The sequence below is a fragment of the Camellia sinensis genome, chromosome 8 (genome assembly GCF_055761805.1).
Source record: "Camellia sinensis isolate YWXY chromosome 8, ASM5576180v1, whole genome shotgun sequence".
Classification (NCBI taxonomy): Eukaryota; Viridiplantae; Streptophyta; class Magnoliopsida; order Ericales; family Theaceae; genus Camellia; species Camellia sinensis.
Genome location: NC_138968.1, coordinates 190055131 through 190073477, shown reverse-complemented (window position 1 = coordinate 190073477; position 18347 = coordinate 190055131). Strand labels below are relative to the sequence as shown.

The 18347-nt window shown below is 36.8% G+C and overlaps 1 protein-coding gene across 13 annotated transcripts; it reads left to right on the top strand.

Moving 5' to 3' along the window:
- Positions 1–892: 892 nt before the first annotated feature.
- Positions 893–15889, top strand: LOC114308607 (uncharacterized). Of its 13 annotated transcripts, none has more exons than XM_028254219.2 (5): positions 893–1036; positions 2263–2313; positions 2417–2509; positions 14274–14455; positions 14878–15889. In XM_028254219.2, the coding sequence occupies exon 5, from the start codon at positions 14942–14944 to the stop codon at positions 15539–15541; it is 600 nt and encodes a 199-aa protein (XP_028110020.2). In that variant the 5' UTR covers positions 893–1036; positions 2263–2313; positions 2417–2509; positions 14274–14455; positions 14878–14941; the 3' UTR covers positions 15542–15889. The 13 variants fall into 13 exon arrangements, 5 of the variants coding, with proteins under 5 accessions (XP_028110020.2, XP_028110018.2, XP_028110021.2 ...); XM_028254217.2 differs by having other exon boundaries at positions 2263–2323; XM_028254220.2 differs by having other exon boundaries at positions 893–1056.
- The last annotated feature ends 2458 nt before the right edge of the window (positions 15890–18347 follow it).

Here is an 18347-nt window from a genome sequence, read left to right as displayed (position 1 = left end):
TAGGCCACAAGATAATCAATCTGTAACAATCTGAGCCCAACCCAAAAGCCTAGGCAAAAAGATAATCAATCTGTCATAATCTGAGAGGATAGGTTAATTAAGTAAAGCAACCTCCCTTCCCATGTTTGGGAAAATTGTGATTGTTAATTAAGAGATGGTGGGTAGGCTTATCAACCATAAAACCCATAAGATCTAGACTTTAAAATAAAAATTCTCAGAACCTGAGAGCCTAGGCCAAAAGATAACCAATCTGTCACAATCCGAGAGGATAGGTTAATTTTATAAAGCAACCTCCTTGCCCATGCTTGGGAAAATTATGATTGTTACTTGAGAGATGGTGGCTAGGCTTTCTCATCTCACTCATCACATTTGAAGAAGCGTTCCTTGCCAACTTCAAGTTGTCAATTTTTTCTTTTAGCTTCTTCTGGTTATCATTTCTTGGAGTGGAGGAAGGACTTTCAAACTTATCTTCCCCCCCACACAAGACTTCCATGTGGGAGAGAGAGGGTTAGGGTTGAACACTATTCATTAGTCTCTTTATCGATGAGCTGGATAGAGATGCAGGGAGATTTTTTGTGGTAACGTGCATGGATGCAACGTGTGCCACTGGCCCTTGGAGAATAGAATAATAGAAGGATCATGGAAGTACAAATTTGAAATTGAGTTTCTAATGTTCGAAAATGATTAATAGAAGTAACCTTCTTTTTCTTTTAATTATTGATCCTCATCTCATATTTGTATGATTGGATTAACATGATATCCAATTTTAGGAATCAATCTTGTTTCTTATTTTTGACGTTCTACGCTATTCGGAAGTTGTAAATATTGATTGATTTATCGTTGTTCTTTCATTTTTTTTTTTTTTGGGGGGGGGGGGGGGTTCTGGGAGAAGAGATGGGATTCTAGAAGGATGGTTAGTTCAGGTGGAATGCCATTATCACATTCAGCCTTTGTTACGACTCTTACAGCAGCTATTGGTTTACAAGAAGGAACTGGAGGATCAACATTTGCTATTGCCGTTGTTTTGATGCATGTTGTATGTACTTTTTCAACCAGGTCTTCCTCTTGATTTTATATTAATTTTTTCTCCTCCGTGCTTGCTTAGGTAGTAATTCTTATTTTGTGATGTTTTTGAACTGGATGGAGCAAACTAGTTTTGTAGTCTCTTTCAATTTGCTAATGCTTTACATGGAACTTAATGAAATTCTGAAGTTATTGTCTGGCACACTCCCTTTTCATTATAAAAATAGATCATTATTGGTCCCGAAAAGAAAATGTGTACTTCTTGTAAATAAGATATGTCCATTGAAGAATATAATGCTTGTAATGCTGTATTGTGTGCTATCTCTTGGGAGTCAATACTTGTAATTATACATTACTAGATTTGTTCTTGTGGGACATCATAAATTTGATTATTGTGCTTGTTATCTTCGGATACTGTTGTAGTCATTTATAATAGTTCTTTAAGAAACTTGTTCAACCACTACTTGGACATGGACACTTAACAATACTTGGACACAACAAGGACGCGCCGACACAAAAAATGCAAGATACAACACATGGACGACATGTGCAAAATATATGTTTTTTATAAAAAATATTTATTGTATGCCATACATATGAATATTTCATTCAAAGTTAATAAAAATATACAATATAACATGGATTTAAGAAGTTTAGAGGACGATGTATGGATTAATAGGTATAGTTATACATTTTATTTATTTTATTATTAAATCCTAAGTTTTTTTTCCCCCCTTCAAATAATAGAACATGTTTGGATGTGTGTATGATACTTGTCGGGAAGTGTCTGACGAGTGTTGGGGAATGTCTAACATAGACACGCCACCTTCTTAGAAGTATCTATGCTTTTCAACTTGGACCTGGTTGACTGGAATGGTTGATTAGCTTGACCATTTTGAACCAAAAAACCACATTTATTTGAATGAGAAAAGGCGTTTGCCTGGTCTCTATACAATTTGTGTTTATATTGACAAACAAACAGATCCATTGAGAAAAGCTTAGCTCAGTTAGTATCAAGGGTAGTTCTCCAAAAAACATTTTTCCAAGTATAGGAGGATTGAGGATTTCTGTTGATACTCATTATATAATTCTCTCTGCTTCATGGGCAGATGGATATGTTGGATATCATATGGTGATTTACTGTTATGTTATCTATCTTGTCAGTTTGCATGGGACATCGATTGCATTCATTCACTTGGAGTTTGGTTTCCTGGACTAATCATCTTTTTTTTTATATAGGTAATGTATGATGCATCTGGCATTAGACTTCATGCTGGTTGGCAAGCTGAAGTAATATCTTGTGCGATCATAGACATTTCACTCCAAGAATATGTAGCTAAATTCTCTCTGTTATTCCCTTTTTGAAATAATGTTTATATGATGCTTATTGCAGTTATTGAATCAAATTGTGTGAGAGCTGCCTCATGAACACACTATCTCTAGTGTTAAACCTCTGCAACATTCACTTGGTCATACTCCATTTCAGGTATATTTTAATCATGCTCATCCTGTGTACATGATCGTGTATCCTGGATGTTTTTTTTTTTTAATTTTTAATTTTTTTTATGGAGTTTGTTTAAGCTTGCTCATGTGTGTGGAATGATGCATTTGTTGCATAAGATGCCAAGTGACCTGGAGACAGTTTAGGCACCTATTTTTGTCAAAATAGGAAAATTTAGTAGCAAATAATGTTGATTTTTTTTTTTTTTTTAAAGATTGAATGTGATTCTTGTAATGTTATTGCACCAACTGAAATGAGGCTTCTATTGGTTAAATGTTGTGGGTACATGTATTTGGTTCTCCTACATGGCATGCCATATGACCACGTCATCTCCACGTGCTTACCATGTCATCATCACCCATGAGCTTGGTTCCACACATTACCCTTCTTTGTCCAAGCATGTCCTTCCTATGCATATCCTTTCTCCAAGACTACACTCTCTGGTCAAGCATGCCCATCTCAACATGACCCTTGCGCTCGGTCCTTCTTTGACTTAGCCCAGCAGTTCTCTAATCAAATACACATCCTCTATGATCTGTACTTGTTCTCCAAAGGCATCACAATATTATTATGTTTGCTTAGGTCGAGAGCATGGTCTACAACTCTTACTGGGTTGGTGTTGTGGTCATGAGGCACCCAAGCGATCCCATGATCATCGCGTGGTTTCTTCTGGGTCTTGTGTAATAATGGCTAGTGTTGAGGGTTCATTAAGGTAATTGTCCCAACTCCCATCCTCCCTCAAGGAACTCATACCTTGACCCGTTTTAGAGAGTTTAGAGAGAGATCGATCCTTACAATAACACCAATCTAGATTATAAACACATGATATGATCCATACTCCTCCATACTCTAAGCCTATGTTATTACATGGACCCTCCAAAAGAAATCAAGTACCCTTGTCGGACACTTGAAACTTGGATTAGGCTATGTGATTGTCTCAGATACTTCCCAATTCTCATCATATATGCACTTGGCAAGCATACCCTTCAATTCAAATTTGTTAAATGATTGTATTAAGACTACCATTATATATATATATATTTTAATTGCTATAAAATGAGTGGAGTGTTTTTGTTTTTATTTTTTATTTTTTATTTTTTGGCATTATATGGTGCATGAAACACCATTTTATCCCACAAAATAAATAAATTGCGATTTTTTTGGGGACTAGTCTTCTTTTTTTGATTCAAAAGGAAGCTCAAAACAACCAGACGAGCAGAAACAACACAGGAAAACAAAAGACAGAAGAAAAACTAATCCCTCAAAACACTAGTTCCAGTCATGTCAGCAATGAGCAGTGCCTTCACTTCTTCAGGGGGTTCTTCAAGGACTAGAACATGTTCATCTTGTGATACACCCATGTTGGCAAGCCAATCAGCACACTTGTTTCCCTCCCTTGGTGTATATTGCAGGGAGCAGTTGCATCTTTTCAACAAGAATTTCGCATCCTCTATGAGAGCTTTATATGGAGAATTAAGGCACGGGCCATTCTGTAACTGATTGATGGCCAGCTCCGAATCTGATTCAATAACCACATCCTTGGTGCCCTTTTGGAATAATATTGTGAGTCCTCTGTAAATAGCCCACAGTTCCGCTTCAAGACTATAACAGTGCCCCAATTTTCCATAGAAACCCCAGAGCCACAGTCCCGTATCATCCCGCAGCAGCCCCCCATAACCAGCTTGGCCTGGATCGCCTTTGGAGCAGCCATCAACATTCAGTTTGAGAGTTCCTGCAGAAGGGCAAAGCCAATGAATTAGTCTAGGATGATGGGGCCTGGGGTGGAGGACAGATTGATAGGCCTCATCAATCTCATGAACATAGTTCCTTATGCTCTTGAGACTGAATTGAATGGAAGGATTGAGATTATCAAACACTAATATGTTGCGATCATTCCAAATTTGCCAAAGAGTAATTATGAAAACCAGTTGCCATTTTTTATGAAAATAGTCACTTTTAATTCACATTAGAGGTAATCCATTCAAGAATAGGCCTATCACATCCTTCCTCCCACCAACTCCTATCTTTAATTGCAATCCAGAGGTTTTGAGAGGTGGTGCAGGTTCTGAATAAGTGATTCAAATCTTCACTTGTCAACCCACATCTAGGACAGATGTCAGATGTGGTCATGTTCCTCACAAGTCTCAGCTGGTTTGTTAGCAGCCTCTGTTTTAGAATAAGCCACAGGAAGCATTTCAGTTTTTGGGGAATCTTTAATTTCCAAAGCCATGTCCAAGCCCTCCCATCACTTTCTTGTGCTGTAATGATTTGATAGGCTGATGCTGTAGTGAAGTTGCCACAGGTTTATCCAATCCAAACAGGTGAATCTGTGTATGTAACAAATCGAGGCCTGTGAATTTTAAGAATTTCTTGAATATCATGGGATTGGAGAATGTTGTCCAAAGCACCTATGTCCCAATAACCCTCATCATTGATGATGGAACTGACTTTCTGGAGGGTATTGTTCTTTTGGAGGGGGTAGGAATTAAATAAAGCTTGTTTCCCGCACCACCAGTCACCCCACAGAGATATGCGCTCACCATTTCCCACATTCCATTTAACTCCCCTCTTCAAATGATCCCTATTTTTGCATATGCTTTTCCAGATATGTGAAGAACTTCTCTTGATGGGCCAGCTAAAAAAGGAGTGCTTCCCCAGATACTTGGACTGCAACACCTTACACCATAATTTCTCCCTGTCGCATAGCATCTTCCATCCAAGTTTGGTCAATAAAGCAGCATTCTGATCTCTTGCTTTTCTAATACCTAGACCTCCTTTGTCTTTGCTAATACAAACACTCTCCCAGTTAACTAGGTGAACTTTTTCCTAGAATCAGTGTCACCCCATAGGAAATTACGGTTCAGTCTATCCATTTCATCACAGACCCTTCTAGGAATTTCCATGGTCTGCATATTGTAACTGGGTATAGCAGAGGTGACAGATTGGATAAGAGTTGTTCTACCAGCTAAGGAGAGTGTTCTAGCCTTCCAACCTGACAACCTAGATTGAAGTTTCTCTAAGGTGTCCCTAAACATGTTTCTGTTGACTCTACCATGAAGCATAGGAGAACCCAAACATTTACCAAGGTTTTGGGTTAAAGGGATGCCACTATGGAAACTAAGGGATAGGGCTTTGTTACGAGCTAAATTGGGGGAGACAAACAGTTTGGACTTGGAGTGGTTGATTTGTTGCCCAGAAATTGCACAGAATTCAGAGAGAACTGACATGATAGTATCACAGTTGGAGAGATCAGCTTTGGCAAATAAAATAAGATCATTCGCAAAGAATAGGTGAGAGATGGGTGGGCTAGAGCGAGCTGCCTTAATCCCTTTCCACTGGCCGCCTTCTACCTTGGAACTAATCATGTTAGAGAGTCTTTCCATACAAAGGACAAAGAGGTAAGGGGAGAGTGGATCACCCTGTCTCAAGCCTCTCTCATTCTTAATTCCTTCCAGAACCTCTCCATTCCATAGAATAGCGGATTTGCTGTTAGAGACACAACTCATGATGAGATTGATCCATTCGTCGTTCATATTAAACTCCACAAGAGTATCTCTAATAAACTCCCAAGACAATCTATCATAGGCTTTTTCCAAATCTATCTTAAAAATCATACCTCCCTCCTTCCCTTTTTTATGCCTCAATGTGTGAAGAATCTCCTGGGTAACGATGATGTTATCAACCGCATTTCTACCCGGAATAAAGCTACTTTGGTTGGGGCTCACCAAGCTGTCAAGGAGAGGCCTAACTCTATTCACAACAATTTTTGAGATGATCTTATAGGTAACATTGCAGAGGCTAATGGGACGAAACTGTTTGATATTGGCAGGATTGTCGATCTTAGGGATAAGAACAATGAGAGTTTCATTAACAGAATCAGGAACGGACTTGCTATGGAAGCAAGCCTTAACAAACTCACACACAGACTTGCCAACAATACTCCAGTAGTTATGATAGAAGATAGCCTGGATACCATCAGTACCAGGGGCTTTAAAAGCACCAATATTTCTCACTGCTTGAAGAATTTCCAGGTTGGACAACGGCTTCAAAAAGCCATCATTATCTTCCTTAGAGAATTTAGCAGGGGTGACATTATTCCAATGATCTAAATGTTGAGTGTCACTTTTAGTAAAGAGGTTTTTAAAATAGTTAAGGATGAGATTTTTAATCCCCTCTGTGTCACTAGCCCAATTACCATCATCGTTCTTAAGGGCATTAATTTTAAGCTTGCGTCTTTTATTCAGAGTGGAGATATGAAAATATTTGGTATTTTTATCTCCAAGGGTGATATGTTTGGATCTAGATTTCTGGAACCAAAGCATTTCCTCCTGGAGCAAAGTCTCATTATAGTCTTTAATAAGCATGTTTTCAAGATTTTGAAGACTGTGCGTGAATGTTTCAGCAAGAGCTTTCTGAATACCCTCAATTCGAGCGAGTAGTCTCCGTTTGCGTTTAAAAATGTTACCAAATACCTTCTTATTCCATTCAGTAACTCTATTAGTAAAGTCAGCAGTAGAGCCAAGGAGTTGATTGTTCATACAGTGCCAAGAGGATTTAATAACATTAATAAGGTCGGGATGAGACATCCAAGCAGCCTCAAAACGGAAGGGCCTATTACGGGGGTTTAAAGTGTGCATACCTTGAGTGTAGACGACAAGAGGGGAGTGGTCAGAATAAGTTCTAGGAAGAACTCTCACTGTGGCTTCGGGAAACATGGTCCTCCATTCCGCATTACACAGAGCTCGGTCAAGTCTTTCCATGGTGTTAGCTATACCTTGTCTATTGTTCGTCCATGTCAGGCGAGGTCCGGAACTGCCCAAGTCAATTAGATTACAGCTATTCACCCGATCAAGAAATTTTTGAGTTCTACTGGTATTTTGACTAGCTGAGAAACTCCTCCTTTCTCTTTGATTAGCGTAGTCATTAAAGTCTCCAGCCACCAGCCAAGGTTGTTGCGTGGAGTGTGCTACATCTTCAAGGTCCTGCCAAAGCCGTTCCCGAAGGCTGGGGTTGGGACTAGCATAGACAGCAGCCAGTACCCATTCCTCATAATCCTCCTTATGTACAGTAGCGTGAATGACTTGTGGACTAACTGTAGAGGCTCTAACATTCACTTGGCTTGTGTCCCAAACAATCCATATACCCCCCACTCTGCCTACGGGATCAACCGTACATGAGGCAGTGAATCCAAGTTGATTAAAGAATTCACTCATGGTGCTGAAGGCCACCTTGGTTTCCATGAGGATCAGAATCTCTGGTTTATGGGTCTTGACAATTTCCACAAGGTTACGTTTAAATTTGTTATTGCCGGCACCGCGGCAATTCCAGAATAAAAGACGGATTAAATCCATAAAAGGGAATGATGGGGGGGTGGTACCTTCGAGGTTTATGATACTACGTATTCTCCGATGGTTGTCCTCTGTTGATCTGAGAGAGGCCATCTGCACTGAGTGGAGTGGATGTGGACGATTGTCCCCCCAACTTGGCTCGATGATCAACCGAATTTGTTCTATCCGCCAGTCGAAAACGACTAGGTGAAGAGCTTCGTTCTCTGGTTCTAATAACAGCCCCACCGAGCTGGTCTGTCTTAGATGCTCCTCTACATGAAGTCTCTGTGCCTCTGAATTCGTTACTCCTTCCTTCTCCATTGTGTTGTTCTCCTGGGTCGGGGGGTTCTCTTTCTTGTAACAATGGGTCCGTGAGTACTGGAGAAAGTCTAACACCAGGGATAGTGCTATTTGGAGTGCAGTTGGTTGTGTGAGATAGAGTAGCTATAGCTGTTTGTGAAGTCAATTCCTCTTGACGTGTACTAGTATCCAGGACACATATCATGTCAGTCACGCCAGAGTGTGGGTGGTTTCCTCTGTGAGGGTGTTCTATTTCAATGTGCTCAGGGCCTGACACCTCTGCAATAGGCTCCTTCACTTGCATCGATGTACTAGCACCAGTTCGGGTAACCATGGGTAAATGTTGGGTTAGCTTAGTTTTCTCGTTGGATGGGGTTAAGTTCAGGGCCATCCTATCTCTATCATTGGGTTCATAGGTCTGGTTGGGATTTAGAGGGGTTGAATGGCTGCTCATGTCCTTCTCGGCACCAACTCTGGTATGTTTGCGGCCCCGTGGTTGTTCTCCTTGTCCCTCATGAGATCCTTCTAAGTATCTGAACTTATTGGGCTTGGTTGCTGGGCCAGATGATTCTTGAGCTTTCCTGTGCTGAACAGGTCGTCTACCCCGTTTGGTAACCAGCATCCAAGGCCCAAAGTCCTCTTCCAAAGTTTCTTGATGTTGCAGGTTACCGTTGGTCTCAGCGACAGGATCTCCGCAGACTGCATCTGTAACGGTTACCTTTTCCCCCGCCGGCTGTGCAGTATGCGATCGGAATCTGCATGTTTCTTTCCGGTGATCAATTCGTCCACAAAGGAAGCAGAAAGAGTAGAGGGATTCATATTCTATATTATAGCATTTTTTTTCCAGAAAAAATTTGGGAATCAGTGGTTTGGTTAGGTCCATCTCTACACAAACTCGTGTAAACTTACCTCTGGTTGCCATTGCGGTTGTCCAGTCTATCTTCAGGGGTTTCCCAATGTTTTTGGCAATCGCGAAAAGAACTTTATCCTGGTAGTATTCAATCGGAAGTTCCGAAAACCGAACCCAAATTGCAGTTGTGGTTTCAAAAGCTTCCGAAGGCTTGAAGTTTGGCTCCTATTTTCTGACTATCAGATAGTGATCCATGATCACCCAGGGGCCTCCAGTGTACACTTTAGTATAGTCTTCTTGATTATAAAACTTAAATAAAAAATAGTTGTAACCCAAATCAATGGCAGTGAACTCGTCTTGAAGCCCCATATGTTTTTTGCGCGAGTGCAGAGCATGTTGTAACCAATACTCTTCCCCAGTAGTCTGATAATTAGAGCGCTCTCCCACAGTTTACGAATTTTTGCAGGAGCTTTTTGGGAAGGGAGAGAGTGGGTACATTCATGGAGTCCGTGAGTGGTTGTTCGGTATCAAGATGTCCCTCTTGTTCATCGTCTTCTTCATCTGAAGAGAGCATCTCCATTCAGTCTTCAAACAAAAAGGCACTGAATTTCGTCGTGGTCAGAGCTTCCTTAAAGGATTTCACTGGTAAGCTGCTCGGAGAGGACAATACTTGAGGCCTTAGCTCATCATCTGTTGGTGCAGGAGCCATCTCCACTTCGTTTTCTAGTTCACTGATTTCCGAGATTAGTGAGCTCTTAATCTTCTTGGTACTACGGATTAGGTGGTCCTCTTCCTCAGTGGACTTAGCTGTCCTAGTCGAAGCTTGAACGGCGGAACTGGACTCGGAGTTCTTATCCATATGAGAGAAAGAGAGAGGTTTCTTTACAACTTTTTGTTGTTTTGGGGACTAGTCTTCATATCCTTCAATTAGAGATTTGATGGGTCCAACCCCATGTTGCACATTTGCACCCAACACTCATACCCAAGTCCATGTAGCATAGCTTTGAGCACATCTAACTATTGTTGCAACCATTGACAGTTATGAGTCTTCAACATTGTTGGTAAATACAACTTTCGGATTGCCGGGCAAAGGGGGATGAGAATTTTTCCCTTCTGCCTTCACCAAGCTCATGACAGTGTGCACGTGAGCTGGCCTGCAAGCCAGACCCTCCTCTTAATAGGAGCTATCCACCTCAATTCATGCAATAGAATAATATCCCCCTCCGTTTGCAAGCTTAGTGGGTCTGGTTCTCCATTGTCACTCTTTCTCTCTGTTTCAACTCTATGCCATCTCAATGCCTTCCATAACAGCCCGTGCACACCCAACCATCTACAAATGTAATTATAGTTGATGATGGGATCTTGTTCATCAACAAAATAATCTGTGAAACTTCTAGGATTTTAAATTGCAGTCATGATAGTCGGGTTGTTTGAAGTTCTTAAAATTATAGGTACTTAAAACTTCATAACAAAGCTTGAATACAAATGCTTACCACATCTACTTAACAGTTATGAGCTCATAAAAATTTTCATTTAAAAAATATATATATAAATCCTCATCAGATTCTCTTCATTTTTATACAAAAATCATTTTCCCAATGAAATTGTTACAGGTTGTTGCAGGTGCTTTGTTAGGATTTATAGTAGCATGCCTCATGAGAAGTGCCAGTTAGGATATGGTACTGCGATTGCTATTTAATTATGTCTTTCAAGAGGCTTTTGAGCTGGTCAATTGCCAGGGCAACTCATAGCTAATCTTGCCATGAAGGAGAATCAGAGGATAATGCACAATTCTTGGTTGCAACTCTCACTTCTGTGCTTTCAATGTGAATAAATAGTTTTTGAAGGCTCCTCAAATTTCTGCCATGTTTTATTTAAAAATGATAAGAACCACATAAATTCCATATCTTTGTATTTTCTCATAATGTGTGATTGTCATTTCTGTTCGGTTTGTGTTAGATTGACAGTGCTTGCTAGGATGTAGAAGATTAAAGAATGATTTTGAAAATATTTTCATGGAACTTGAAATGTTGATTTCTCCTGTTATCCTCATATAGCTATTGATAATCCAGATGTCCTATGTTGTATGATGAATATCAGGTGCTGTACAGAACGTAATTTAGTGCTTGCTGGTGATGATTTTCTTTTACTTTGTGGTTCAAACTCGTATTAACTTGGTTCTGATATGAAAATTTGCTGCGGATATGTACTGTTAACTTTTTGAGAAGCCTTGCTCTTAGTTCTTGTCTTGAAAATGGATTGTATGGTTTTAAAATTCTTAGAAAATTACCCTAAATTTGTAGATATCCCTTATAATTTGAAGGAAAATTTGGGATATTCTTTCAAATATCCCCCGAAGTATGTTTCATTTGCCTCCTTTGATTCAGCTAACGAGTACTGTTTAATCATCCGTGACTGCCCCACCCTGTTAAGATCCGAGTATACAGCTTCCCACTTCATGCAGAAAAATGATTGAAGTGATACAGGCGCCATCATAATCACAAGGCATAATATTGTAAATCTGTGTGTGTGTGTGTATCATGTTGCACATATGCAAAAACTTTGTAGTGCACATCTGTGCTCTGTATAGCTTCTTTATGCACTTTGTGTGAGCATATAACATGTAATATGATTTCGAAGGTATCTATATTGCTTTGCTTGATTTCCCTATAGTAAGTTTGTAGGTGCATCTTTACATAGATAAGTTTTGGAGTATAGGAAGGGATGAGTTTTGTGCTTTTTCATTTAATAGATAACGAAACTTGTGAAGGAAATTCATGATCAATTTTGGTATCACATCAGTAGGTGGTGAAAGATGTGACGACTCTGTGACTTGCAATCTATCTACAAAGCAAAATGGCATTAGAGTTCCAAATATCCTCAACTAACCTTTGGAAAGAATATTTGTTTGGGATACATTGATTTTGGTTTTTTGACATAAAATGTATGATTATGTAATTGAAATGTAGGTGGGCTTGCTGGTTTCTATTGTATGGAGTCATTGGCAATAATTATTAATCAAACTGCCTGGAATTTTGGGACGGACTATTAATTTGGTTGTCCTGGATTAGACTCTCTTGGTATTGTGCTTGAACTTAATGGTACACGTGATTTGTTGGTAACTGACTATTTGGGTTAGTGTTAATGGATAACATTAACACTAAATGTTGGTAGAGATATGCTTTTTGGACGGTGCACAGTGAGCATTCCCTTTTGACATTGTTGATTAGTGCTTTTAATTTGTTTTACAAATTAGAGAGAGGTTGCTTTAGCCATTAGATTATGCAATGTCCCAAGTGCTAAAAAGAGAAAATTGGACAAGTGTGGAAGCCATTTACTTGGAACAGAAGGATATGGGGATCTACACCTAGGATTGAGTAAAGTCATGTTTTCACGAAAAGTGATGTCTAATGTGAGTCAGTTGTAAATGAGTGATGTTTTGAGTTGTTTAAATTAAGTTGAGTTTGAGTTGTTTGGGTTTTTATTTTTTTAAATATATATACAGTTTTATGGTGACAGGTAAGCTTATCGAGTTAAGTTTAAAAAATTCACGAGGTTCACAATATGTTTAAATTTGACTTAATTATATGATAATCTTAAATGAATTTTTAATGATTTAATGTAAGTTTAACTCGAGTTAACAATCCTACCCAACGGAAATGCTAATCGCACCATGTGAGAGATTAGTCTCATATGTCATTTTTACCAATCAAACATAACCATCAATTTAAACCGACTTGGAAAACCTTACAATTTTAGAGGATTTGAGTCTTTATAATTTGTATAATGAGTGAATCTATAATTTAAAAGTGATAATGTCATAATTTATCTTAATATACTAAATAATATACTATTTAGTGTGTGTAATCTTTTGTTTTTATCCATATGGATATTCTAGTGCATCAAGTCAAGCTAGGAGAAGAGAGTCAAGAAAGCTTTGAACAGGTTTTGGATAAACCCAAACTACAAATGGCAAAGAATATGCCACATCTTCACCACAAGAAAGCAATTTTAAAAGTAAGATGTAGCTGACTCATGGTGTCATCATCCATTTCATGTTCCTGATCCTCTTTTTTTTTTTGAGTACAATATTTTTAAATACTCATAGGAAACAACTAAAGCATTTCAAAATAGAACCTTTGAACATAAAGATCCATCTAAAATAGTCCAAATAGGAAAAGGCCATTTGAATATGAAAAAACATGTGAATGTGGACAACACAACACCCTCAGATGATAAAAGTGAAAGGGGCTTCAGTTGGGCCTGAGGCAGCCCATTAAAAAATCCAAACCCATTCAATTTTATTTTTATTTTTTATATAGAAAATCTATTAAATTTTTTGAATAGGATAGGGTCGGTAATTTTGGGACAATTTTTACTCTTGGTGTGAAAGAGAGAGAGAGAGTTAGGAGGCCCAAAACCTGGCACCACTACAGAGGCAGGTGGGCCTTGCAAGTAGGGATTAAAAATGGACCACGTGAGCACTAATTAGTGGGATTATGCTGGAGAGATTCCATCGGAACTTTTAAGCTACCTTCACCTCCACTTGGGGGCCCAATATAAAAACAAAGATCTTATAAAAGGCCTCATTGTGGGTCCCTCTATCTCTAGGGCCCGCAAGAGGCAGCTTATTTATTTATTTTTATTTTTTTAAAAATTAACAACAATTTAGCTTTTATTTTATTTATTTATTTTTGGGATAAAAAATTAATACAATAGCAAGTTCACATTCACCATCACCAGCTAAGGGCTGGGCCGGGCTGCCCTTTTGATTTTGATTTTGATTTTGATTTTGTTTTTGTTTTTTTGATAAGGGGCTGCCCTTTTGTTGGAAAAAAGAAAAAGTGGGAATCAGAATATGCGGCCACCGACCTTATCAAATATTGTCCAATTGAATTCAAATCTCTTCCCTCCTTTTCATGTTCTCTTGTCTACTCTCCCCTAGCTATATCAAAATCCCAAAAATTTCTAACCTGAATGAAATGTAGAAGAAAGTATATCAACATGGTGTATAATCGATTACTACACCAAAATTTACCAAAATTTATTGAGATAGTTGATTATGATTAGTTTTTATGTGCATGGCCTGTATAGAGATCAATCATAACCACCTAACTCAGTTGGCGTAGACGTATTAGTAGTGATCTACAATATATTGCTAACGAGTTAAGCTAGAATTAAGATGTTGGATGGAATCATCTCAACATTTTTCACCTTTTTGAATTATGTATAGTAAAGTAGATTACTGATCCAAGTGTGATCCTTTTATCAGGGAGTTTGGATACAACAGCCGTTGGATTTCTCCATTTGCAGATTTGGGTGGACCCTACATTATTGGGCTGGAATCTGAGAAGCCATGACAAAAAATTTTACCATTTCAAGTATGGACCAGTTTGTATATGGACCAGTTTGACAACAATGGATTTCCCTTCCTCAACTCTCAACTTGACCTAGGTGAGTCTTGAGTCTGATTTTATTTATCTGGTAGGTGAATGAACATTATCCTTTTTTTTTCTGATCATTTTTTTCTCTCTAAACCTCACTTAAAACACTGAATTCTAATATAAATAAATAAATAAATAAAAAGGAGATTGATGTTTTGCTACGCGTAAGATAGGTGAACAAATTTAATTTTGATATTTTTGAAGTATCATGCAATATTGTCTATGTAGTACTCTTGGCTACGGCCAACGTGAAACTGCAATACACGTTAAGTATGTCACCATTTATCGCTTAACGATCTAATAAGGATGTGAGTCAACATATTTTATTTATAGAATTTTTAATTACGTCAAATACTATTTTTACCTGACATCTCTCTTTCTCTCATGTATATATAAGTCCACAAATCCCTAACTTTGTTTCAACTACCACAGCTGCCATTTACCCATTACCTTACACTCATCAACCTCTCCACACCACAAACCTTCCACAAAAGCCATGGACAAGTCCAAGAAGTCTCAAATTCTAAAGCTCTCTCTAATAGCTTTACTACTCATCACCACACCTCTCATACCCACAACACTAAGGGCCACTTATCTCTACTTTGTCTTCAACCTCCTCATCATAGCCCTTGGAGCTGAAGCTGGCCTTCTCTCAGTCTTCTCCAAATCCACAGATGACAAAAAACCACAACCCACAAAGCCGGTGGCTGCTTCAGAATCATCTCCTCCACATAAAGAGGAGCCACCCAATGCCACCGGTGGAGCCACCGCTCCTGAAAAGCCCAAGGTGGTGGAAAAGTGCTTGTCGGAGAAGATTGGTGGCAGCGGCGCTATGACGGTGCATAAGGTGAAGAAATGTCCCTCAATGCCGAGTATTTTCTTTATAGGAGGCGGTGAGGCTGAGGCAGAGGAGGTGGTGGATAATGATGATGAAGAAGAAGAAGAAGAAGTTGAAGGAGAAGAAGTTGGGGATGTTAATGGGCAAGAGCTTTTTACAAAAGCTGAGACATTCATTGGGAACTTCTATAAGCAGCTGAAGATGCAGAGGGAAGAGTCATGGAAGAGGATTCATGGGCTTTATCAGAAGGCCTTTTGAGCAACAAGTAGTCTTTGATTTTTCTTAATTCCTCCTGGAAAATATTCAGGTTTTTTTTTTTTTTTTTTTGGGGATAAATAAGAAAATATTGATTTATCAATCTTGGATCATTTGTTTGTGAAGATTGATGGTTAATTAAGTAGAGTTGAACTACCACTCTACTTGAGATTCTTCTCAACTTTAGGACTGTCAAGATTTTTTTTTTTTCAATAATGTGAGTGATACTAGTAAAAAGTAATTAACAAACATATTAGTTAGACGCAATGTTATAAGTAGGCCCATTCAAGTAGGATTTACATGCAAGTTTTGTGTTGTGATTAATATCTATTGTAATTTGTTTATTGACAATGGCCAAGCGTTTCATGTCTTTCTTCCTTTATTAGCCCTATAAGTACTCTTAGCACATGCTTGAGTGCTTAGTTGTTAAGTATCTTGTTTCTAAATACAAATCAAAGTTCAAGAGTTGTTATATATGCTTGTATAAAATTAATTACACAATCGAGCATAATTTTTTATGGAGCATAACTGTGGACAACCTTATCCATCAGGCCAATAATAAAGTTTTTGTGATTATTAAATGATCAATATCTCTCCCATTTATTTATGAAAATGTTATATTATAAAGTTGGGTATATGATAAAAAGAAATGGAAAATTCTACTAAGGGGTGTGTCATATACTCTTAGTTATATTATTTTTTCTTTAGTTATGACAATATTTTAATTATGACTTATAAGATTTTTGGTTATACTTTATGTGGTATTTAGTTATGATATTTTTTTATTTTTTATATATAGTTATGACTCAAAAAGTATGAAATTATATCATTTTTTTTTTAATTATAAAGTGCATATAGTCTTTCCCTAAGCCTCCCTTTGATTAGAAAAAAAAATTGGGTAGAAAGTGAAAGTAGAAGAAAATGAAGTGAAAGAAAAGAAAAGAAATAGAGAAAAATATATATTTTCTTATAAGCATTTGATTAAGATGAAAATTTTGTTAGAAAAATTTAAAAATTTAGTTACAGATACCCCACACATCTATTTTTATTTTTTTATTTTTTTTTACAATAAATAAAAAATTAGTTATAATGCTAATATAGATTGTACACAAAAATTAAGGGTGTGTTTGGTTTGGTTTGGTTTTGAGAGATAAATTTTCAAAAAAAAAATTAGGTAAAGAGTTTAGAAATTTTTTTAGTTTGTTTGGTTGTATATTTTGAAAATAGTTTTTGAGTATGGGAGTTTGGGATGATTTGATATTTTATTGTAGTTGAGTATATGTGTGTGAGAGAAAAAATGATTAAGAATGAGAGGAGAGAGAGAAAAAATGATTGATTGATGTGTCGAAAAAAGAAGGAATTGGGGTTGTGCTTCAGTTTGAGGTGCATTATGTGCTTATTTTTATAATCTGAACCGTTCATTTTGTAGGATTTGTTGAGTACTTTATGCCTACCAAAAATCATATTAATCGGATATCAATAACCATATGATCAAATTACATATTTTTGTACTATTTTTAAAAGAAAAACTTCTTGTTTATTTTTTTGGTTATCAATCATATAGTTATTGATATCCAATTGATATGATTTTTGGTTGACATGAAGTACTCAACAAACCCTACAATATGAACGGTTCAGATTATAAAAATAAATCCATAAAGCACCTCAAAATGAGGTACAGCAGTGACTCCAATTCTGAAAAAGAAAATAATTTGAAATTTTTTTCCAAAAACCCAAACCAAACAAAATTTTGAAAATTTTCTCTAAAATTACTCTCTAAAAAACAAACCAAACAAAGTCTAATTTTCTTATACTTTCTATCACTTTCAAACTAAACAAACTCATTAAAATTAAATTGTTTTCTAATTTTTTTATTTTTTTACTTATTTTATTTTAAACAAACTGACAGCCTAAAAAAAATTACACCATACATATCCATCAACTGTCTCATCACTGACGCCAAGAATGTCTACTTTTTTCAGAGCAAACAGCACGCCAATATTTGCAACAACCACACTACAAGAGCAAGGATCCTCTAGAGTAATTTTTTCCTAAAGTTTCCTAGAGTGCTACATTGTGTGGTTGAAATTTACTGGCAAGTCACATCAATTTTTTTGATGTGACTTGCCAGTTAATCTCAACCACACAATGTAGCACTCTAGGAAACTTTAGAGAAATTTCACTTTAGAGGATCCTTGGTGACACTACAAACCGATAATCTCCATCAAATTAATTATTTATATTTTTTAATTAAAATAGTAAATAAATCACTAAATTTTACTTCTAAATTTTACTTATATCAAATTAGTTATTGCGTTAAAATTAGTTATTAAGTTATACATTTTCAATTTGATGATTTTTGACTCAACAAATATAATTAGTGATTTAGTCTAACTAAACATTAAAAAGTATTACTTTTTATATTTTAGAATTAATTGTGTAGAGTTTATAAAAAATAAATTAAAATGAATAAAATAATATTTAAATAGTATAGAGAAATAATAGAGAGTTTGTTAAAGAATATATTTAAAAAGATGTAAAATCAAAATAGAAAAAGTACCTTTTAAGTTAAAATATAACAAAATTTTAATTAGTTTAATGTTGATACTCTTATGAACTCAGAATTTATCTAGAGAAAATAATCAATGGTTCAAATTTATTTTATTTATGAATCTCACATTTTATTAATTTAATTTCTATCACACAAACACATTTAAGATAAATTATAAATTGATAAGGATGGATTGATCGTATTTTTATACTAGCTAAGCAATAATACGACTGATTGAGACAATAAACACATTATTGT

Excerpts from the sequence above, each read along its gene's own strand:
- LOC114308607 (XM_028254219.2), top strand. The coding sequence starts at position 14,942 with ATGGACAAGTCCAAGAAGTCTCAAATTCTAAAGCTCTCTCTAATAGCT.